The sequence below is a fragment of the Oxyura jamaicensis genome, chromosome 2, assembly GCF_011077185.1.
Source record: "Oxyura jamaicensis isolate SHBP4307 breed ruddy duck chromosome 2, BPBGC_Ojam_1.0, whole genome shotgun sequence".
Classification (NCBI taxonomy): Eukaryota; Metazoa; Chordata; class Aves; order Anseriformes; family Anatidae; genus Oxyura; species Oxyura jamaicensis.
Genome location: NC_048894.1, coordinates 22,699,908 through 22,718,721, shown reverse-complemented (window position 1 = coordinate 22,718,721; position 18,814 = coordinate 22,699,908). Strand labels below are relative to the sequence as shown.

Below are 18,814 nucleotides of genomic sequence, written 5' to 3'. Positions count from 1 at the left end.
ATTTTCCCATTCAGCCTCACAGGGACAAATCCAGAGCAACGCATCAGGCATTATGGGAGTGACATAAAGACCAAACATGTTTGAACAATGATGTCTAATGAAATCTCACAGGACTTCTTCATCCTGATCTGAAACTGAAAGGCTTCGATTCTCCTCTGTCTTTGACCACAGTCCCTGACCCAAAAAGCCAAATCTAAAAGGCAGAGAACTGCCCCAGAACAAAACAGTTTTCAGGCAGTTTAAAAAGGCAAGCTTTCAGAAAAGGAAACACAGGGTCTGAGATGAAAAACACACATGCTGTGGTGCCTGCAGTCAGCTGGCTGTGTTGCTGCCTGGAGGCTGCACTTACCCGACACTTCCGACAGCAAAGCCCATTGCTGCACTGGGAGCCTGCCGTCAGGGTGCATGTGTTGCAGCACTCTCCTCCCTCACTGGCACACTCCTGAGGAACACAGACACTTGTAGCAGAATACATGAGGAAAGCAGATAAGCCCCACACCTCTCATATTCCATCTTAGCTTAGTGTGCTACCCGAACAGATTTTTAACCAGGCTTCCAGGCACCTGGAGGCAGAGGAAAGCATGCACTGTGGGGCATGAAGATGCTGCACAGCTGTTTGCTGTGTGATATAAGAAATCACTTTCCTAATTAAACAACATCAATCATTAAATACTGACATTTGAACACTGACCAGAGACATGTTTCCATCAAGTAATATACTTTATAATTTTTAAGGCCTGATTTTGCATAGGTAGCTATTGCTATTACTCTTTAAAATTGACGTGGTGATAAAATATAAAAGCGCTAAACATGTTGGGAAAAGGTGAGAAATGATGAATCCTTTGCTCCGTAACCTTAGCATTGCCTGTCTTCCTCCACTTGACATTAAGAGCAGTGATGGGCAGCTCCTGGAGAATCTCGTTGCTAATTTAAAGCACATTGCACTTACTGATATTGACCCACAGTCACACTCTTCTCCATCTTCCACAAAGCCATTGCCACATTCTGGAGGATCCAGAAGCTGCAGGGCAAAATCAGAAATCAAAGGGCATGTCTCTCCTAAGGAAATCAGTGTCACACTTTTTCCATACAACATGTTTTTTATGGCTAGCACAACAAATGCCTTGACTGAAACACAGTACCAAACTCAGGGAGAAGCAGATTATAAAAAAAAAGAGATGAAATGTGCAGAGACTGATTCAGCAGTTATGCAGTTACACGGAGTATTCTGCGTTAGAGTGACATTTTTACAGCAGATTCAGTTTCAGCAGAAGCCACAATCAAAAATAAAAGGTGTGACAGTAAAGGACAACTTGTAAAACAACATCACATTTTCATTATCATCACAGGAGTTGTAGTTGTTCTGGAATTCAAGTGATGAGGGCTGTGTCACAGTTTGAATCCTGCATTATGCCTTCAGAAAGAATAACAATGAAAAATGTCCCTTGGGACCACACCACATGGCTCAGAAATGCAGGGAGAGTGAAGAGTCTAGGATTTTTTGTCAGTTTTTGCTACAGTCAGATGCTATTTCCTTCTCTTTTTCCTTTACCACAGTCAGGAACTTGCAGCAGTTTTCCATAAGCTTGTGTCTCAGGCACAAGAAAGTGTAGCCAGTGAGGCTTCTTCCCTTCTTCTCCTTCCCTTCAGTTTCCCCACTAAACTGTAACTTAAAATGTCTAAATCATAGAATCATACAATATCTGAGTTGGAAGGGACCCAGGAGGATCATCAAGTCCAACTCCTGGGTCTCGAAAAGACCACCCAATAAATAAATAAATAAATAAATGTCAGATCATTTGTCTGAGAGCACTGTCTGTCCAATCTGTGTATTTGTAGCAGTATTCCTTTCCCAGAGGCTAGATTCATTCACTGTACTTTACACAGGACCCATGCTATGCTCTTTTAATGGACACTTATACTCCATTCTTTCCAGTTTCATTTCCCTTTTCCTAAGATTTCTAAAGTTAATTCTTCAAAAAGAAAATACATTTTTTTTTTTCCTTTGGGCATAAGAAAATGTAATAGTAGCTTTTATTACTTAAATTAGAAGGTATAGAAGTGCATCACCAAGACAGCCTGAGAGTTCCCCCATTAAACTAGGATCACTCCAGAAACCTCTCTGCTTACGAACTATCTGTTCAAGTACTTCAGTCACAGTGTAGAGTGGTTCTCTCTGGCTGCTGCCTTTCTACCAGTAGCCCACAGCACGGAGCATCATCCCACATACTCTGTGCCACAAACCAGCCCGAGGCCTGTGGCACAGACTGATTGCTATTATTGGATCCCTCAGCTGAAATGGAAATTTGACCGCAGCATGCAAAGCATGTGTAGAATGTTACATTAAATATAAGCAAGCAATTTTCTGTCAGAATTATTAAAGACTTGCTAAAACTGCTCGTTTCCTAAATATTTTTCCAGACAGCTTAACTTCTTCAGCATCTCTAGGTGTGCTGCACAATGCAGACACCATAACAGAGGGTACTGACTTAAAACATTGGGCCAATTTGCGCAGTATACAGGTGCAACTAAATACGAAATTAAAGAAAAAAAGAAAAACACACACAAAAAAAAATACATAGCTTAACCTCAAAAGTTGTTATATAATTCATCTATTCATTTGAAAATAGTTTATGCTCAATCTTCTCCAGGAGTCATTAATGTAATTCTGGGGATCACAGTGGAGCACTGTCAAACATTGCACCCTGACACACCAGTTTTATCTCATATTTCTTGAAAAGTGGAAGTGAGCTGTTGTTTCACTTCCCTTTCTAGAAAACACCTGCATTTGACAACCTTGTTAATTAGATAGACATCCATTGTTAATAACTTCAACACAAACTGAACACAGTACATAGAAGAGTCTAAATCACCCTGGCTTCCACATCTGACTTTCACATTTTCATATGCCTTTAGAAAAAAAATAAAAATAAAAATAAAAATAAAAATAAAATGCCATTCATCTAAATTGGGATCAGACTAATTGTGTTTTTCAGAATGAGAGATGTGTAAATGAACATAATCACAAAAGCAAGCCCAGGTAAAACAGCATTGCACTATGGAAACTATCCACTCAGCAAAGAAATAAAACCATCAACATCTCTCTGTCTGTAATGAAATGAGAAAAAGCAAGCTTCTAAAATGAAGGAACATTCTAAAGAGTGAGAAACCTTACATCTTATTAATGTATTACAGTGCTATTTCTCTCCACTTTTCATGCCTCCATGAAAAGGAGGCAAACCTTTGAGAAATAAGCAGACACAGCGTACCCAGATGTCATGCATTTTCTTCCTCTGTTTTACGTTTATTGAAAATCTGTGGCTGACAGAAGATATGCTTTTCCTCAGCCACACCAGGAGGAACATGCTTGCACCAGAACTTTATTTTTTATATTGTGACCATCTCAGCTACCAACTCATTTTTCCATGTTGGACTGTCTGTCTGCTTTAGCCTCTTCCTTTTGTTTTTTGAAAGACAGCCATTAAACAGAGGATGTTTAATGATGTTTATGTAGAAAAGACTCAAGATCATTATCCTGATTACTATGTTTTAACATATGCTTCAGTAAATGCAGAAGGAATATACTGAAACCCTGCTGCAAATACTCCATTGTAGTATGTGCTTACATCTTGGCCAGAGTTTCTTTATCCCTGCTTTGTATTTATTTCTCTGAAATATCTCAGTTCATTATTTCATACTCTTTGCATCCGTCACGCGAATATAGCTCTTTAGATGGCAAAAGTTCAGACATGAGAAGCAAAGAAAAGAATACTTTCAAGAGATTTTCCCCACTTCTGTTGATTTCCAAGACTCATGCAGAAAGAACTCTGATTTCATCCTTTAAGACCAATTTGGAGGGGATGTGTCAGTCATTCAGATGGTCCTGATGCTTTTGTAGCTCTCTCTTCCTCCCAGCAGCTACACTGTATCTGTCCCCTACTTTTCAGGGCTTTCTTTCCTGCTCTGCTTCTTCCAGCATCAGAAACATTAGTCCAAGTTCTCAAAATCTCTTCTGAAAGCCACTGTAAACACTTTGCCTTCTCCAAGAGGGAAATGACTACAACCACTTGTACCCAATGGTGGCTGCAAAGCCACTTGGCCGCACAGCTGTACACACCCTGCTGCAGTGTCTTCATCTTGAGACAAATGTGGAATAAAACTAATCTTACTTCAACTTCCAGAGATTCACAGCCAATGACATACAGTCCAAAGTAAATTAGAATTAAAGTTGTGCAAAAATTTACCAAGATACTTGAAGTCTCAGCTAATAAATTCAGCAGTATGTTGTATTAGCAATATTCAGAACAAAATTGCATGAGGGATCAAAGCCTGTGAGAACTCTCTTGGATATGAAACTACTTATTAAAAACAGATTTAAATATAATTTCATTAATAGTACAGACTAAAATCAGCTACTTTCACTCAGATGTCACCAGGAAGCTGGGAATGTAAAGAGAAAACAAAACCTCAAAATTAATTTGTTTGTTTTCCCCAGTATTAACACTTTATTTTTTCTTGGTTTCATTTAATACCTTGGTTGGTTTATTGAAAAGGCAGGATCCACCTCCATTATTTAAAAATTCATGATACTCTTCAATATCACACTTGGAGAACTTTCTTGGAAGATAATACCTGCAAAGAAATAAGGTAGCAGCATTATCTTCTATAGTGCTTTTTATAGTACATTTTCTTTCTTCAAAGTAGTTGTAAGGAAATATAATGTTATACATTAGAAAAGGTGCTAAAAAGACACTGTTCAGCATCAGCGTTAAGATATTTGCTTGAAATTCTTTTTAAATTTTAAATCATTATTAGTAAATGGCAAACATCTTTTAACAGTGCCACAGAGCTCATGTAAAGTGAGAAGTATAAAAGATTTCCCCAAGTTATTTTATGCCAAATATCACAAATCCTATTACTCAGGGTGTAGTTGTCACAGACATGAACAGTTCCACTAAAGGGCCTGATCTCAGAAATACATTTATTTCTTCCCATACTTGCCACAGGAGACAACAGCTGCCTTTCCCACACAGCATCCTTTTAAAGGATGAACCATGGCTCATGGTTCATTTCTCTCTTAGATGAAATTGCTCTCTTGGCCCACAGATTTTTTTTATAATAGAGTTATACTATTTTAAGACGTGTTTCTAATGTACATCAGCTAACATTTCAGCTTCCCTCTCTCTTGTGCCCCACTGAATGAAATTCGTTTGAGCACAGATTGCCAATCTGAGGTGCACTTAAAAGCAATATGAGCCTTAACAGATGCGAAGAATCTTTGCATGGATCCTTTCCACAGGGAAAGAGGTCTTCACAAAGTAACTTAAGTGATCTTTGTATTTAGGCCCTTTGTCATGACTTATGCTTCAAACAGATTTTGGAGTCTCAAGGGCTTTCCTGTATCAGCTCATCACTGGATTAAAAAAAATAATGTTAGCAGAAATACTACACAAAATAATCCTGCATTACCAGGAATGATGGCATAATCTCTAGTGTTTAGGACTTAGGTCTAAAAACTGCAGAGAACGTGGAATTCAAAATCCTTCAATAATAGCCTATGTATTTATTTATTTATTTATTTGAGTGCCTAATTATTTTAAAGGTTTGGACTTCAGATAAAGAATTTAAAGAATGTTAGATGAGGAATCACTTTTTACAAGAATCAAGAATGACTACCATATTGACTTTTTAACATACTAAAAATCAGAACAAAAAATCATACCTAGCTTGTTTTTAGTAAAACAAGGTAAAAAATGTACATTAGATACTTCCATAGAGCTTTCAATGAAATGAGTTGGGGTTTTTGTTGTTGTTGTTGTTGTTGTTGTTTAAAATTGTTCTGTCCAAAAAGCTATTGTGAAAATTTGTAAGTCAGATTGAAATTCTTTTAAAAAAAATTGGAGTATGTTTGGATCTAAAAGTAGACTATACCTTAATTCATATGCATGAAGACAGGTCTGTAATATGAAGAATTAACATCTGAACACACACACACACACAGTAGAAAGCATCATAAAAATATCTCCAGTGATATTATACGTGGGTATAAGCATACTAAACTTCCAATGGCAGAAGTTTTTTTAGTGTTATTGCACAAATTAGGGGATAAAAAATGAAACCTGTAGATGAAAGATTGGAATAAAATCACTGAAAATGAGACATATGTAAGAAATTTGATCTCAGTATTTTATAGATTAGGATGTGTCATTGTTTCCACAACTCAGCAGCAAATTCACAGAAGAAAAAAGTGAAACATGGTTCTGCCTCTTTGCAATAACCTAGCTTGGTTGTCTTGGTTGTTGAGCTTCTGTGCTCACTGAGTTAAACCAGTGGTTACTAATGATCCTCTTCTCATTAACTCACTCATGCATTTCTTTGAAAGTGTCTATTATAAATATGTTTTACGGGTACTACTTTACTTTCTGAAAATTAATCCACACAAATTAGTCCACTGAGGCAAACATTTTCATGCTTTTTCTTTATGTCATTGTATGCAAGCCTTGACTTTCCTCTAATGAATGCCTTACCCGGTGTCTCCCATTATGCATCCTGACCACGTGTCCTCACACTTACACTCACCTGACAACAACAAAAAAGTAAAATTTACATCTTAAGTCTTGTGAGCACAAAATACATTTCTTATCACAAAAACCGTACTGTAATCAACTCACTTTCAGATTTAAATACAAATTGAAAAGAATCAGTTGCTCTTTTATGAACACCTTAAGTATATCGTGCACAATGGCAAGCTTTCTTTCAAAACTATACATAATTCTGTGCATTCCTAAGCTTTGAAAATGTTCTATTTTTCTTTCCTTCCCTTAAGTGAAGTCAGATGAAATTGCAATGTCAGCCTCCAGCTCTTGCAAATCATGAGTCAGCTCTCCTGCCTTCTCCCATGCCATGATATTTGATCCCCAGATTTTCAGTTTTTTTTTTTTTTTTTTTTAAAAAAAAAAAAAAAATCACTTTAATCCATCTTCTAAGTTTTGAGTTCTATTCCACACCTATGCTGATTTATGCTAATGCGACTGGGGAAATTTTAGCTTGAAAAAAAGCAAACAATAATGCACACAAAAATGCATACATACATAATACAGTCTGTAAACATGATACAGTACAGATGAATCCAGCAGCTTTTTTCCCTCCCTTCCCTACATGCTCCCAAGCATTCAGAGTGCAGCCCTCCACTCTTCTTTCAGAACTGTCTTTTGTGCTTCTTTCTATGTATATGCTCTGCACATATGCTTTTTCACCCTTCTGTTTCTGCAGTTTGCACTACTGTAACACATGAACAACAGTTTGCTGCTTCCATTTTAATAGTACAGTTAGAAAGGAAATGAGGCTCTGCCCAACAATTGTGTCTCCTCCTTCCCTACCCAAAGACTTGGCCTTCCCCTGTGGTCAACCCTAAAAAAGGGAAGCCACCTCTACTACTATTTTCACTTTCTCCATGTCCTGATATGAGGTTAATTATATGCAGCTGGAAAATGAGTACTGAACATGTAGGTAGCACAGAGCATCCGTCCTACATTTCCAAATGTTTTTCAAAATAAAAATATGTGAACTGCAAAAACCTTTGCATGCAGATGTATTTCTGCATTATATGCTGTTTTACAATGGCCAAAACCAACATTCATCTAAGCAGATAGTTCTGTTACTCAATATTGCAATTATATTTTAAAATGCAAATTTAATACACTTTCAATATACTGAATTCTTGCATACACATTCAAAAAAAAAAAAAAAAAAAAAGCAGTACTAATCTTGTTTATTCATCAGCTACAAAAATATGCATGATCCAATAACTAAGCACTCCAATTCATCATTGGTGCTTGTGGGGAGGTGCTTGTGGGGAGGGGAAGATCTGAATTAAGGCAATACAGGCAAACAGGGGTTACTATGAAGTTAAATACTGAGGTTACAGTAGACAAATGGTAGGAGCATGGTGGCAAATACAGGAGATTTGGGTCATATAGAAGAGGATTTCATTCAAGGCAAACAGTGAAAAAAAGCTTTGTTGATGTTGTCAAATCCATTCTGCATAACAGGATTGAGGTGGCTTATCTTAATCTATAGGTTTAATAATGTCTGTCTATCTACCTTTGCATTGTAGGATGGCAAACATTCAGTTTGGGGGTGTGACATCAATCTCCCTGGAATGAATGTTGACAGACATCTTCATGATTTATTTTTAATGAAATGAAGACACCAGTGATACCAGCAGTTATGAGCAGGAGGAAATCACAGCATTTAAACAGAAAAAAACAATGGTATGTCAGTGTCTCCTCATGTTATTATGTGAAAAATAATAGTATTCCAACACAGAATCATAGAATCATAGAACCATAGAATCATAGAATGGTTTGGGTTGGAAGGGACCTTAAAGACCATCCAGTTCCAACCCCCTGCCATGGGCAGGGATGCCACCAATTAGATCAGGTTGCTCAGGGCCTCATCTAACCTGGTCTTGAACACCCCCATGGATGGGACATCTACAACGTCTCTGGGCAAACAGTGTGAGAAACATCTTTAACATATAAAAGAACACTGTTAAGATTCCCCAAGATTTTGTCTTGAGATGGAGTGAAAAAGCAAAACCAACTTACCACTTATTAGTTTTCTTCTGTCTGAGAAAATGCCAATATTTTGGGCCAAGGTTTGTGCCAGGGTAACTGCCATTAAGTCTGTCTTTCCAAACTGAAAGAAATTAGCAAGGTAGGAAGAGTAATCAGATAGGTACAAGTATCTCAGACACAAGTGAAGCTTTTCTCATTTAAAGGCAATGAAAAGTGAAACAAGATGCACAATGTTATAGCTCTTACTTCAGATTAGCTAGAATATGGACAAGCGAGGAAGACCAAACACTGGTTTATGACCAAGTTAAGTAAGAGAAAGTCTGCTTGTTTCTTGTTGTTGTATGAATGGCAAGAATATTACAGTGTGAATGACAGAATATTGCAGAATCTGCTGAAAAGTGTATTTGAACCCATATCCAACTTCACTCAAGCATCATTCTTCATTTAGACATTCCTTTTATAGAGCTGTACTAAAACTCCACAGCAGCAAAGCAGCAGCAAGATATTTTGAGGAACTGCACAGATAAATTCTGTGCAGACATTTTTCCATCACTTTTTCCTCATACCAATACCCACACCTACCTCATTCACACCTCCGCCTTTAAGCAAGGAGCAGATTCCACCAGTGTGGGCTACACCACTCCGACTGCTCTGGAATCGACTCCCCCTTTGACAAAAAAGAAAAGAAAATTAAGTTTACCCCACTCAGCCCATCAGTTTTGCATCTACCCATCCCAGTATTTACCTTTTTAATTTCCTAATGAGAAACCAACATTTGCAAATGCTGGATGTAACCACTATGCTGCTAACTATGCAAAAAAAAAAAAAAATGGGAAGAACAGATAACCACTCATAAACCTCACACGACAGATTATCCCCTGTAAAGTTCTACTATCTTTCCCGTTTCTTCCATCCTCCTTCTCATATTACCTAATATAAGAGAAAATAAAACAAGAAGGGGACTACTTTCTAGCTCACCACCCTTTTGTTTGTTGATATACCCCTTCAGCAAGTGACTTCCAAAACCTACCCTGGCACATGCTACAAACAGAGCACAAGAGAGGCCACAATGCCACAATGCACGGAAGCCTGGTTAAAAAAAACATGCCTATTTGGTCAATGCAGATGAGGCAAAAATGAAAGGGAGATGTCTTAGGCCCCCTGATGAAGAGGTAGGTGGAAACTCTCCAGAACTGCAGCCGACCTCATCCAGGGGACAACTGCTCTGTGAGCCTAAATCTAAAGATGCCTTTGACGTTGACCACATCAGCAGGAATGATTGCCAGTTACCAGAAAAAAAATATCCTCTATACCACTTCAGCGTACTGATCCAGCCACACTAATGCAAATCAGTTTTCTCAAAGGAAAAGAGAACACCAAGAAACAATGCAATGGGCTCATTGTGCCAAAGAGGAATGTTCATTTGTTACCAGTGTGCTGTCATACTTCTACTCCCAATTCAATCATGTCTTCCTCAGGGACCCAATTTTAGAATTGGACATTTCCAAGCAATCTATGAATGCAATATCTCAAATACCAGTGGAGATGGTGTTACGGACAGCACTGGAATTAGTATTGCAGTGGTATCCAGAGTCCGATCACAGGGAGAAATGGGGCCCTCTTTGTTCTAGCCAATCCACTAACATTCATGAGAAGACTCCCCTCAAAGACCTTAGATCACCAAAGAAGATACACAAAAGATAAAAAGGAAAAAAAAAAAAAAAAAAAAAAAAAATTCCCATTTTAAAGATACACAACTGAGACACAGAGAAACCAAAATCTGCAAGCAGCAATTGCTAGTTCTTACTAGTTCTTTTCATGTAGGAAGGCAATGACAGTAATTAAGCATGTGTAAAAAAGCCTGAGTGGCTGGATACTGGGGCTGGATATCCTGGCACCCTACTGAAGTCATGTGAAAGTGAGGAGTTTAGGCTAAAATTATTCACATAGGCTCCTAAAACAGTCAGCAGAGAGGGATGAGAACTCAATAGAGCAATTCACCTGGCTTGTCTCCCGTGGATCAAAAATATCATGAACCTCTCCTTTATTTGTGTAGATGTGTTTTGCTTTATCAATTTTACTACCAAAACAATTTAGAGATTTAGAGAAAATAAAATCCCTCCCAGCTCTTGTAGTACTTGTCTCTCTAGAAGACAAACTGTTTTGAGGATCTGAAACACTTCAGTAATCCTGCACCATGCAGGTCATTCAATGGAAAAAAAAAAAAAAAAAAAAAAAAGCGGGGCATAGTGCTTTTCAAAGCCAATGTTCTGCTTTTAAATAGTCCAACAGGGCTCTCTGTGATCTATTGCTGAAGAAGCCAACCTACGAGGTGGAACCATGCATCACCTTGCAGGCTGCTGTGTTTGCCGACAGCAACTAAGAATTAATTACAGCACACGCAGCTAGAGCTTCATACATTAAAACCTCTAAGAGGAGAGCAAAACCTCTAGTTGTACTGGCAGGCAGTTTGTGCATTATTTTAACTTCTTCCCACCTCCCCATCAGAAACATAATTTTCAGAATTATGGTGGATTGCACACACAGCACAAAGGAGATGCATCAGCCACTCAGGATAAGCAGCCCCCAAGGAAGGAAAGAAAAATAAAAATAAAATGTAAGAAAACATCACACAAGGTTACGTACGAAAAAAGGTGAACTGCGTCACTTTTCTCTCTGATAAAATCCCTCCTATATTTCATAAACTCACGTAGGGTCACCAAGGGGTTTTCAGATATGGTGAACTTGTTATCAGTAGCCCAGGTTTCCATGGCAACCAACACTATCCTGGTGTTAAGTTGTTCTTTATAAATCTAGTACAGTAACAGAACGAACAAAGATATGTCAAATAGAGTAAAGGTGAGGGTTACCCCTTCTGTTGTACCAGGTTGCATTTTTACATAACTAAATATTCAACTTGTTCTAACATACATTAGGTTCTCCCAGGTGGTTTTGTCTCCCTTAAAAGCAGCAAAAAATCACGAAAAAGGCAATATCTAAGTTTTAGGCCTAGTTCTTCAATCAGCCCTCCTAGCCCACACACAGATCCTTTGCAGGTCCTGCTCAGGCAGAGGTTCTTAGGTGGGATTTTAACAAATTGCCACAAAAGCATTTCAAACAGGTCAAAGACTTGGCACAAAAGGGTCTTTCACAAAAGGGTCTTGCCCAGCTCACCCCAGTGACACAAGGCGTATCTCTTATACCAAACAGTGATCTACAAAAACCCTGTTTTCACTGCTATAAACCTCCACAGGAGTATTTAACCCCTTGTTGGCAGCTGTTCAATGCTGGGAGTTAATCCACACCAAATGCTTTCCAGAGTAGGAACCACATTTTTCTTTTTCTAGTAGTGTTTCTCCATAGTGAGATGTAAAAGCCCGCAGCTCATCCTCCTATTGAACATCACAAATATAATCCATGTAATCCATTTGTATGTCCCTATTCTAACTCATCTACTCAAATGCTGCTTCTTTTTTTTTTTTTCATTTTGAGAAATTTTAGTGCATTCAAATTTCAGATGATTTTTTAGGTCTAAGATAGTCAACAAATGAACCAGTGTTAAAAACCATCCTGTCTAAGGTTCTCTTAGAACTCAAACTCAATATTTTGATCTGATTAAAGGATACTTAAAAGTTTGCAGACACAAAAAATATCTCTAATGCTTTATGTTAGTCAAAGTCTTTATACGTGGCTGACTTTGGTTCTAGATGAAAATTTGTGAACGTTGCATATGTTGTTATTAAGTATACCATGAAATGACAACTGCTGCATTTATTGGCAGGAGAATCGTAGGATTCATCTCATGCGTAAAAGAACATTCAGCTGAGTGATACTTACTAAATCTGCCATGTTCACAACTGACTTAGCATAGCTGTTTGTATGGCCGACTGATAAGCGGTGCTTTTTACACTGCAAAATAAACACAGATAAGTTATAAGTACAGGTCTAGAAAAGCAAGCTCCATTTCTGGAAGAAAAAAAAAAAAAAAAAAAAGTAAAAAGTAACCATACTGACAGCAGAACCTCCATGCATGTTTTGGTCTCCTGTGCTGAATGTAATGCTAGTAAGTAACTGTAGAAAATTGCTCAGAAATGCACATTACTGATATGTCTCATGACAACTGTTGGGAGGATCTATTAATTCCTGTTGGGAAAGCACTCTAAGATTCTTACTGAAAAAATGCTATAGGAACAGGAACCCATTGTTACTCTCTTCATTCTCTTCATTATTTTAAAGGCAATTTATAAATGCCAATACAGAAATTAGCAACACAGCTTCCATAGCTGGGTTTTGTTTAGACGTATTATCACAACAATGCTTGAATCTGTGTTTTAATTTATTAAATTTCCTTTTTTTTTTTTTTTTCTTCCAGCTCTCTCTCTTAGACTGTCTTCTGCATTTCTTAATTTACAATATCACACTACATAATGCCACAGTAACTTTAGCAATCAGAGTACAATGGCACCTTTACTGCAACCTGTATTACAGCACAATAACGACGATCTTTAACACTGAAGATACTTTTCCAGGTACTCCTGTCTGCTGAAACACCGTTATAAATGAGCATCATGAGTATGCAAGTCATAAGTATCTTAGAAGAATTCAGGACTTAAATGCAAAAATTTTCAGAAATCTTTGTCTATCTTGTGCCCAAAGACACTTCATTTTGGATGGAGTGTGCTCCCTATTTTCTGGAGTTTTGGATCTTTCAGTGTTCAAGAAGTGTCAAGCAGCTGGGTGGTGGGAAAGGCAGATTTATGACCAGAAATGTACTGGGGGGGGGGGGGGGGAAGAAAAAAAAAAAAAAAAAGAGGAAGTTATACTTAATAAAATAACAGAAGGACAGGAGTGCAAAGCTAAAAATGGGACAAAGGATGAAATGGAAAAGGCACAAAATAATAGAAAATAAAGAAAGGAAACAAGTATACAACTTTAGTTTATTTTTGCAAATAAAGTCTCAGACTTCAGGCCTGAGAAGTCTGAGACTTCAGGCATCCTACAGAAAGGTTTTCAGTATACTAATTTATAAGTCTGTTTTAAGATTTTAAGAGCTTAGTTTCCAGGGTAGATACAATGGAGGGGCAGCCAGAGGGGCAGCTGGGAGGACACAGCACCCCTTGCAGCAGTGGGTGGTGGATGGGGGCTGGCAGGATGCAGCTCCCAGGGCTAGGTAGGATGCAGCAGCTTGGCAGTGGCATGGGCCAATGGTCAAAAAATGAGGCTAATCACTCCCTCTGGGAGCATCTGAGGAAAGTGAAACAGCCCCAGTGGGGCAACCTCTGGATGGCCCCTCAAAATGTCCCCTAGACCTGGGGGCTGGCAGCTGAGTCCATCTGGAGCACCACATCTACTGCATGCACACAGAATAAGCAGAACACGTGTACGTGCCATAGGGCAAGAGACGAATCTAGAGCACAGAACCCTTCCTCCTCATAGAACAAAATTATTCACAGAATCATTAGAATTATCATAGAATCATTAAGGTTGGAAAAGATCTCCAAGGTCAGTTGAAGATTCAGCTTATCTGACCATGGATGTTCAGAGACATTTGCTTCAGAGAATAAACTTCCAAGTCAACTGACTTTTGCATCAGCTATAATTAAAAAAAATTAGGAATCATTGTTCTTGGGGTTATTAGCCCAGACAGATGAGGTCCCAATGGGAAAGCTGCAGTTTCAGATCTTCAGGGCAAACACAAAAATGCCAGTTAAGGGAAACTTGCATCCAGTATTGTTTGTTTTAATCCAAGAATTTATTGCTACGCTCAGCAAACTGAGATGATGGGAATACGCTGGTATCACTAAAATTGTCCAAGGACAGTGACATATTCCTTTTAGATTCTGATGTCTGCTTTTGGCAGTTTGGATATTGCTTGGGAGAAGCTGTACACTTTGAAAGGGTAGATATGTACGGATACATTGATTTTAAAGCGATAAAATATCAGCCTGAGGGCTATTCACAAAATATTTTTCTCTATATTTATTTGGATGTATCAAAAAATCTAATCACTATTAATCTCCCCAGTGCCAACAGCAGCTGCACAACAACAATAACTACATTATTGATTGCTGAGTTGCTGTAACTAAGACGTGCTCAAGAAAGCCCAAAAGAAAGCCATCAGATTAAGTCCCACTGTCATTAGTCACCTTCTTGACACAAAGCTTTAATTTATGATGCTTTCTCTGATATTCAAGCCTGGTTTGCCTGAATTCTTGGTGAAATTACCTTGCTAAAACTCAGACACATTTTCATCAATGGCTAACAAGACCATAAGCTCTTTTTTTAAGGATATAGTGAACTTATTCTGGCCATATGTTGTTTTTTATTGCTTATCCTTTACAGAACAATTAAGACAATTTTATGTTACTGATAAATATAAGATATTGAGGTACACCAGTCTTACCATTAGATGATCATTTACAATCATTAACTCAATGTATTTTGTTTCTTCATCAACTTTACGTGGAATCTGACGAACCTACAGAGAGTATAACCGTAAGAGTCTATGACAGAGTACACAGAAAGCATGACTGATAACTAGAAACAGCTTCAGAAAACTTCTCACACACAATTTTTTCCTTGTCTTAATTCTGTTCTCAGATACTGATGATACTTCTGGTGCTTGGTTACATCATGTTAAAAATTCTTAAATGTACCCTATGTATTGTATAATTAATTGTACGTGTACATGTTTGGTCAATTACCTGGTTTAACAGGTAGTAAAAATGAGTAAACATATTCACTGTGCAACTGATTGGGATATTTTGTGGAGGGTGAAATGGAATGGACTGCATTATTTTGTTAAAGTATATAGTCCCCATATTTCACCTCCTCTAGTACATTTATATGACTTTAAACAATGAAATTAAGTCTTATAAGCCAACTAACTCCAAGTTTCGGCTTTTTAAAGACAATCCCCAGTGGCGCCCACATCTCTAAAAATGTTTTGTATGATCTATAAACTTTTTCACTAAGAAAGGAATCCCTCCTGAGTTTCTTATGAAAAAATCTGTGTATTATTTATTCGCACACTGCTTGATTCACACAGTGAATGCAGCACCCACCTCTGTCTTACACACTTACTTCTCATTTTAAAACATTTATTGCAGTGTTTCTCCATGGTGTCCTTGTTTTCTGATTTTTTATTTTTTTTTTCCAGGAGAGTTATTACATCATTATGAGTTGAAAATGCAGAGTAATGTCTAGTTTATAGAAAGGTATCAAACCACCTGATGTAGAGTAAGACTCACAAAAACAATTTCTGGAATTTCTCCAATGTCTTTTTCACTTCTCTTTTGCTTCTGAGATGCTTACATTAGTCAGAGATGTTAAAGTTACCTTCTCCTCCCACTGCTGTCAATATTCATTTTTGCCTGTACTGTTCAGACCCCTGACCCAGCTCTATTTTGACCTGTGCCATTATTTCAGCTCTATTCCTAAACAAGGAACTGTTTCTGTCTTTGCAGAGCACAAAGTTAACGTCTCCTTCCCTTTGACAAATGGGGATTGAAATCTCAGTTCAGAATATTCATTTTAAATCAAACTGACATAAAGTAGCTACTTGTCATCACTGCTACATAAAAACAATTTGTAAATTTTTCATTAATGTGGAGTTTCTGTGTCCAAATTGGGAGAAAATATTTTAGATATTATTTTTTTCATTTGCAATTTAGCAGTGTTTAACAATTTTACAACATTGACAGGAATGCTATTTTTGAGATTCAACTGCAGATTAAATGGAGCCTAGAGGAGGAACTGCCTTGTGGGTTTATAAATATAATGGGATGAGGGTGCTGTGTTTGTCCACACATGCATGCCACAGGGTATCCAGTGAATCTCTTGAAACTGACATTTTGGTGGCATGTCATCAAAGGTGACAGCAGAAGTGCTTAACTCTTCAGGTGGGCAACGTCCAAGACAACCCAGCAATGCTTTGTCCACATTAGATACTTCTTTTTGTTACATCTGTATGAGTACATAGAGACCTCATGCCACTCCAGAAGCAGGACTTTGTCTGGATGAATTTATCCAGTAGACACAAACAAACTTGATGGCATATTACTTATAAATGAGCATATTGGCACGTACCTGCCTTCTACTTCTTTTGTGTCTTGGCTTTACAACAAACTTCTGCGATGTAGCATTCATTTGCCAGAACTCTAAGCAGAAAACACAGGCAAATACACTGAGTGTTTACAGAAATACAGCCCCACAGATAGTGACCCTGATGCATCATGACAGTAGTATGGCATTCCTCCACGCATCAGATGTGATAACAACTCCTTTTTGCAAGGTTCCAGCTAGAAAGGAGGCAACGGTACAGCTGCTTCCCAGTAACAGGGTTCTTATTTAAAAACCCTACTAGTGATAATCTGTGTCTGCTGAAACAGATGATCTGGGGGTGTCGCGCTTCAGAAAGCACAGCAGCTGTTCTGTGCCAAACCTTCACCAATACTGGGGCTGTAATATTATTAGCACAGCCCTTCCACGGAGTGAATCACATTTTGGGGAATTCAGCAGACATTCACAGAGCTCTCACAACAGCTACCTAAATTAATAAGTGCATGGAAGGCAGAATTAATGCTTTAAGAAGATTATATTCACAAAGTAAAACATGTTAAAGTTGGGAGAAATGTTATAGGATTTTGGCTATGTTCCTTGTCAATACAATATTCTTCCCTTCTAATCCCACTGTGTCTTTAATTTGTTAAACCTCTAACCATAAGCACCAAGTAGATTAATATTTTGCCAAATCCATTTTGCCAAATCCATTACTAGCCACTCATGGCAATGGACACATTATAAGCTATAAGGAAGATGACACTTGATCTCACCCTTCTAAATGTCCAAGAAGTGTTTTTCCATCTTTGCTTTTAGATTGATAGTCTCTCCTTCACTTTTCCCTGTACAACAGCAATCCTTATCTCATAAATCCTTATCTTGTATAAATCCTTATCTCTTATAAATATGTTTACTATTCACATACCCCCACAAAGATCTTTTTTGAGACATAAATTAGGTGTTTTCATTTGCTTATTTTGTAATCTGACTTTTTTTCCCTAGTTTCCCTCCCTTGTATTTTATCTAACATTGGACATTCTTTTAGCCCAGCTAGGGCTGAAAACTGCAACATTCCCTGGTAACTTACCAGTCCTGCAGAGAAGTAGACAGTACTATAGGAGTTGTGTAAAACAAGGGACTTCCAGCTCACATACCTTTGTACACAACTTTTGATTGTGTTATAAAATCCTCAGTAATTCAGTTCCACTGGTGAGTACAGGAGGTTTCTTACAGCTCTACCTCTCATCCTAGAGCAAATTAACTGCAATTTCTATATGAGGTCCAAATAATAGGATTGAATACAATAATGACTGGGACTTGATAGGGCTACTCTGTCAGCAAAGGTTTAAAATGTGAAGTTGAATTGCTCATCTGACAAAAGTATACCAGGGATAAGTACTAATCTTAACCTGGAGTGGCTGTTTTCTTATAATGCAAATCACGAAAGCAAGCTTGACTAACTGTTACAGTCTGGGCAGTCTTTTTTGGTGTTTGAAGTTTGCAGAAACCCTTATTTGAAGGGGCCTGGACAATCATAGGCCCTTTGCTTAATAAAATGTTTTCATGGTTACACTGGTGCACTTAAAGATTTTCTTTACAAAAAAGACCTAAAATAAATTAAATCATATCCAAGGGCCCCTGTTTATTGTTTATATACCTGGAGTCTCTTGAGCTCGGAATAATGAAAAAAAAACTTTTTTTTCAACAAATTTTTATTTGATTGTGCTTTAGATATATTGATTAATTCAGACTGTGTTCTAGTGCCACACAACTGACTCTCAACCTTTCGTTTTCAATTTTATATTATCATTAATGAAACTGGTAAAAATACAACTTCTTAATCAATAAAATCAATCAATAAAATAGTAATTTACAATATGCGTATGGGATCTCAGATAACTTGACCAGCAAATGTGATTGTTTTCCCTACCATCGGAAGTCACCCATCTCTGGAGAGGAAAGATGCAGCCATTAACGTTAACACATTAACACCCATTAACACCATGCTATAATTCAGAAGCTGGATGAATTCACACAGAGTGCATTTCCAGCCAGGGACCCTCAGGCAAAAGATCATGACCAGCAAAATCACACAGGAAATGCAGATAGCTGAGAAAGCCTGGCAGAAATTTGACAGGAACATATTACCTTAAAAAAACATAAGGAGAATTCAA

General features: G+C 37.8%; 1 protein-coding gene across 9 annotated transcripts in view; it reads right to left on the bottom strand.

The window, feature by feature from the left end:
• The window catches only part of ADAM22 (ADAM metallopeptidase domain 22), a 140,634-nt gene that overhangs the window by 38,912 nt on the left and 82,908 nt on the right, over positions 1-18,814 (bottom strand). For all 9 annotated transcript variants that reach the window (XM_035319526.1, XM_035319524.1, XM_035319528.1 and 6 more), the window contains exons 8-17: positions 16,668-16,738; positions 14,983-15,057; positions 12,417-12,488; positions 11,226-11,392; positions 9,162-9,246; positions 8,610-8,700; positions 6,528-6,579; positions 4,533-4,632; positions 950-1,021; positions 350-442 (exon numbers count right to left, since the gene is read on the bottom strand). In XM_035319526.1, coding sequence (XP_035175417.1) covers positions 350-442; positions 950-1,021; positions 4,533-4,632; positions 6,528-6,579; positions 8,610-8,700; positions 9,162-9,246; positions 11,226-11,392; positions 12,417-12,488; positions 14,983-15,057; positions 16,668-16,738 — 878 coding nt within the window. The remainder of the gene's footprint in view (positions 1-349; positions 443-949; positions 1,022-4,532; positions 4,633-6,527; positions 6,580-8,609; positions 8,701-9,161; positions 9,247-11,225; positions 11,393-12,416; positions 12,489-14,982; positions 15,058-16,667; positions 16,739-18,814) is intronic.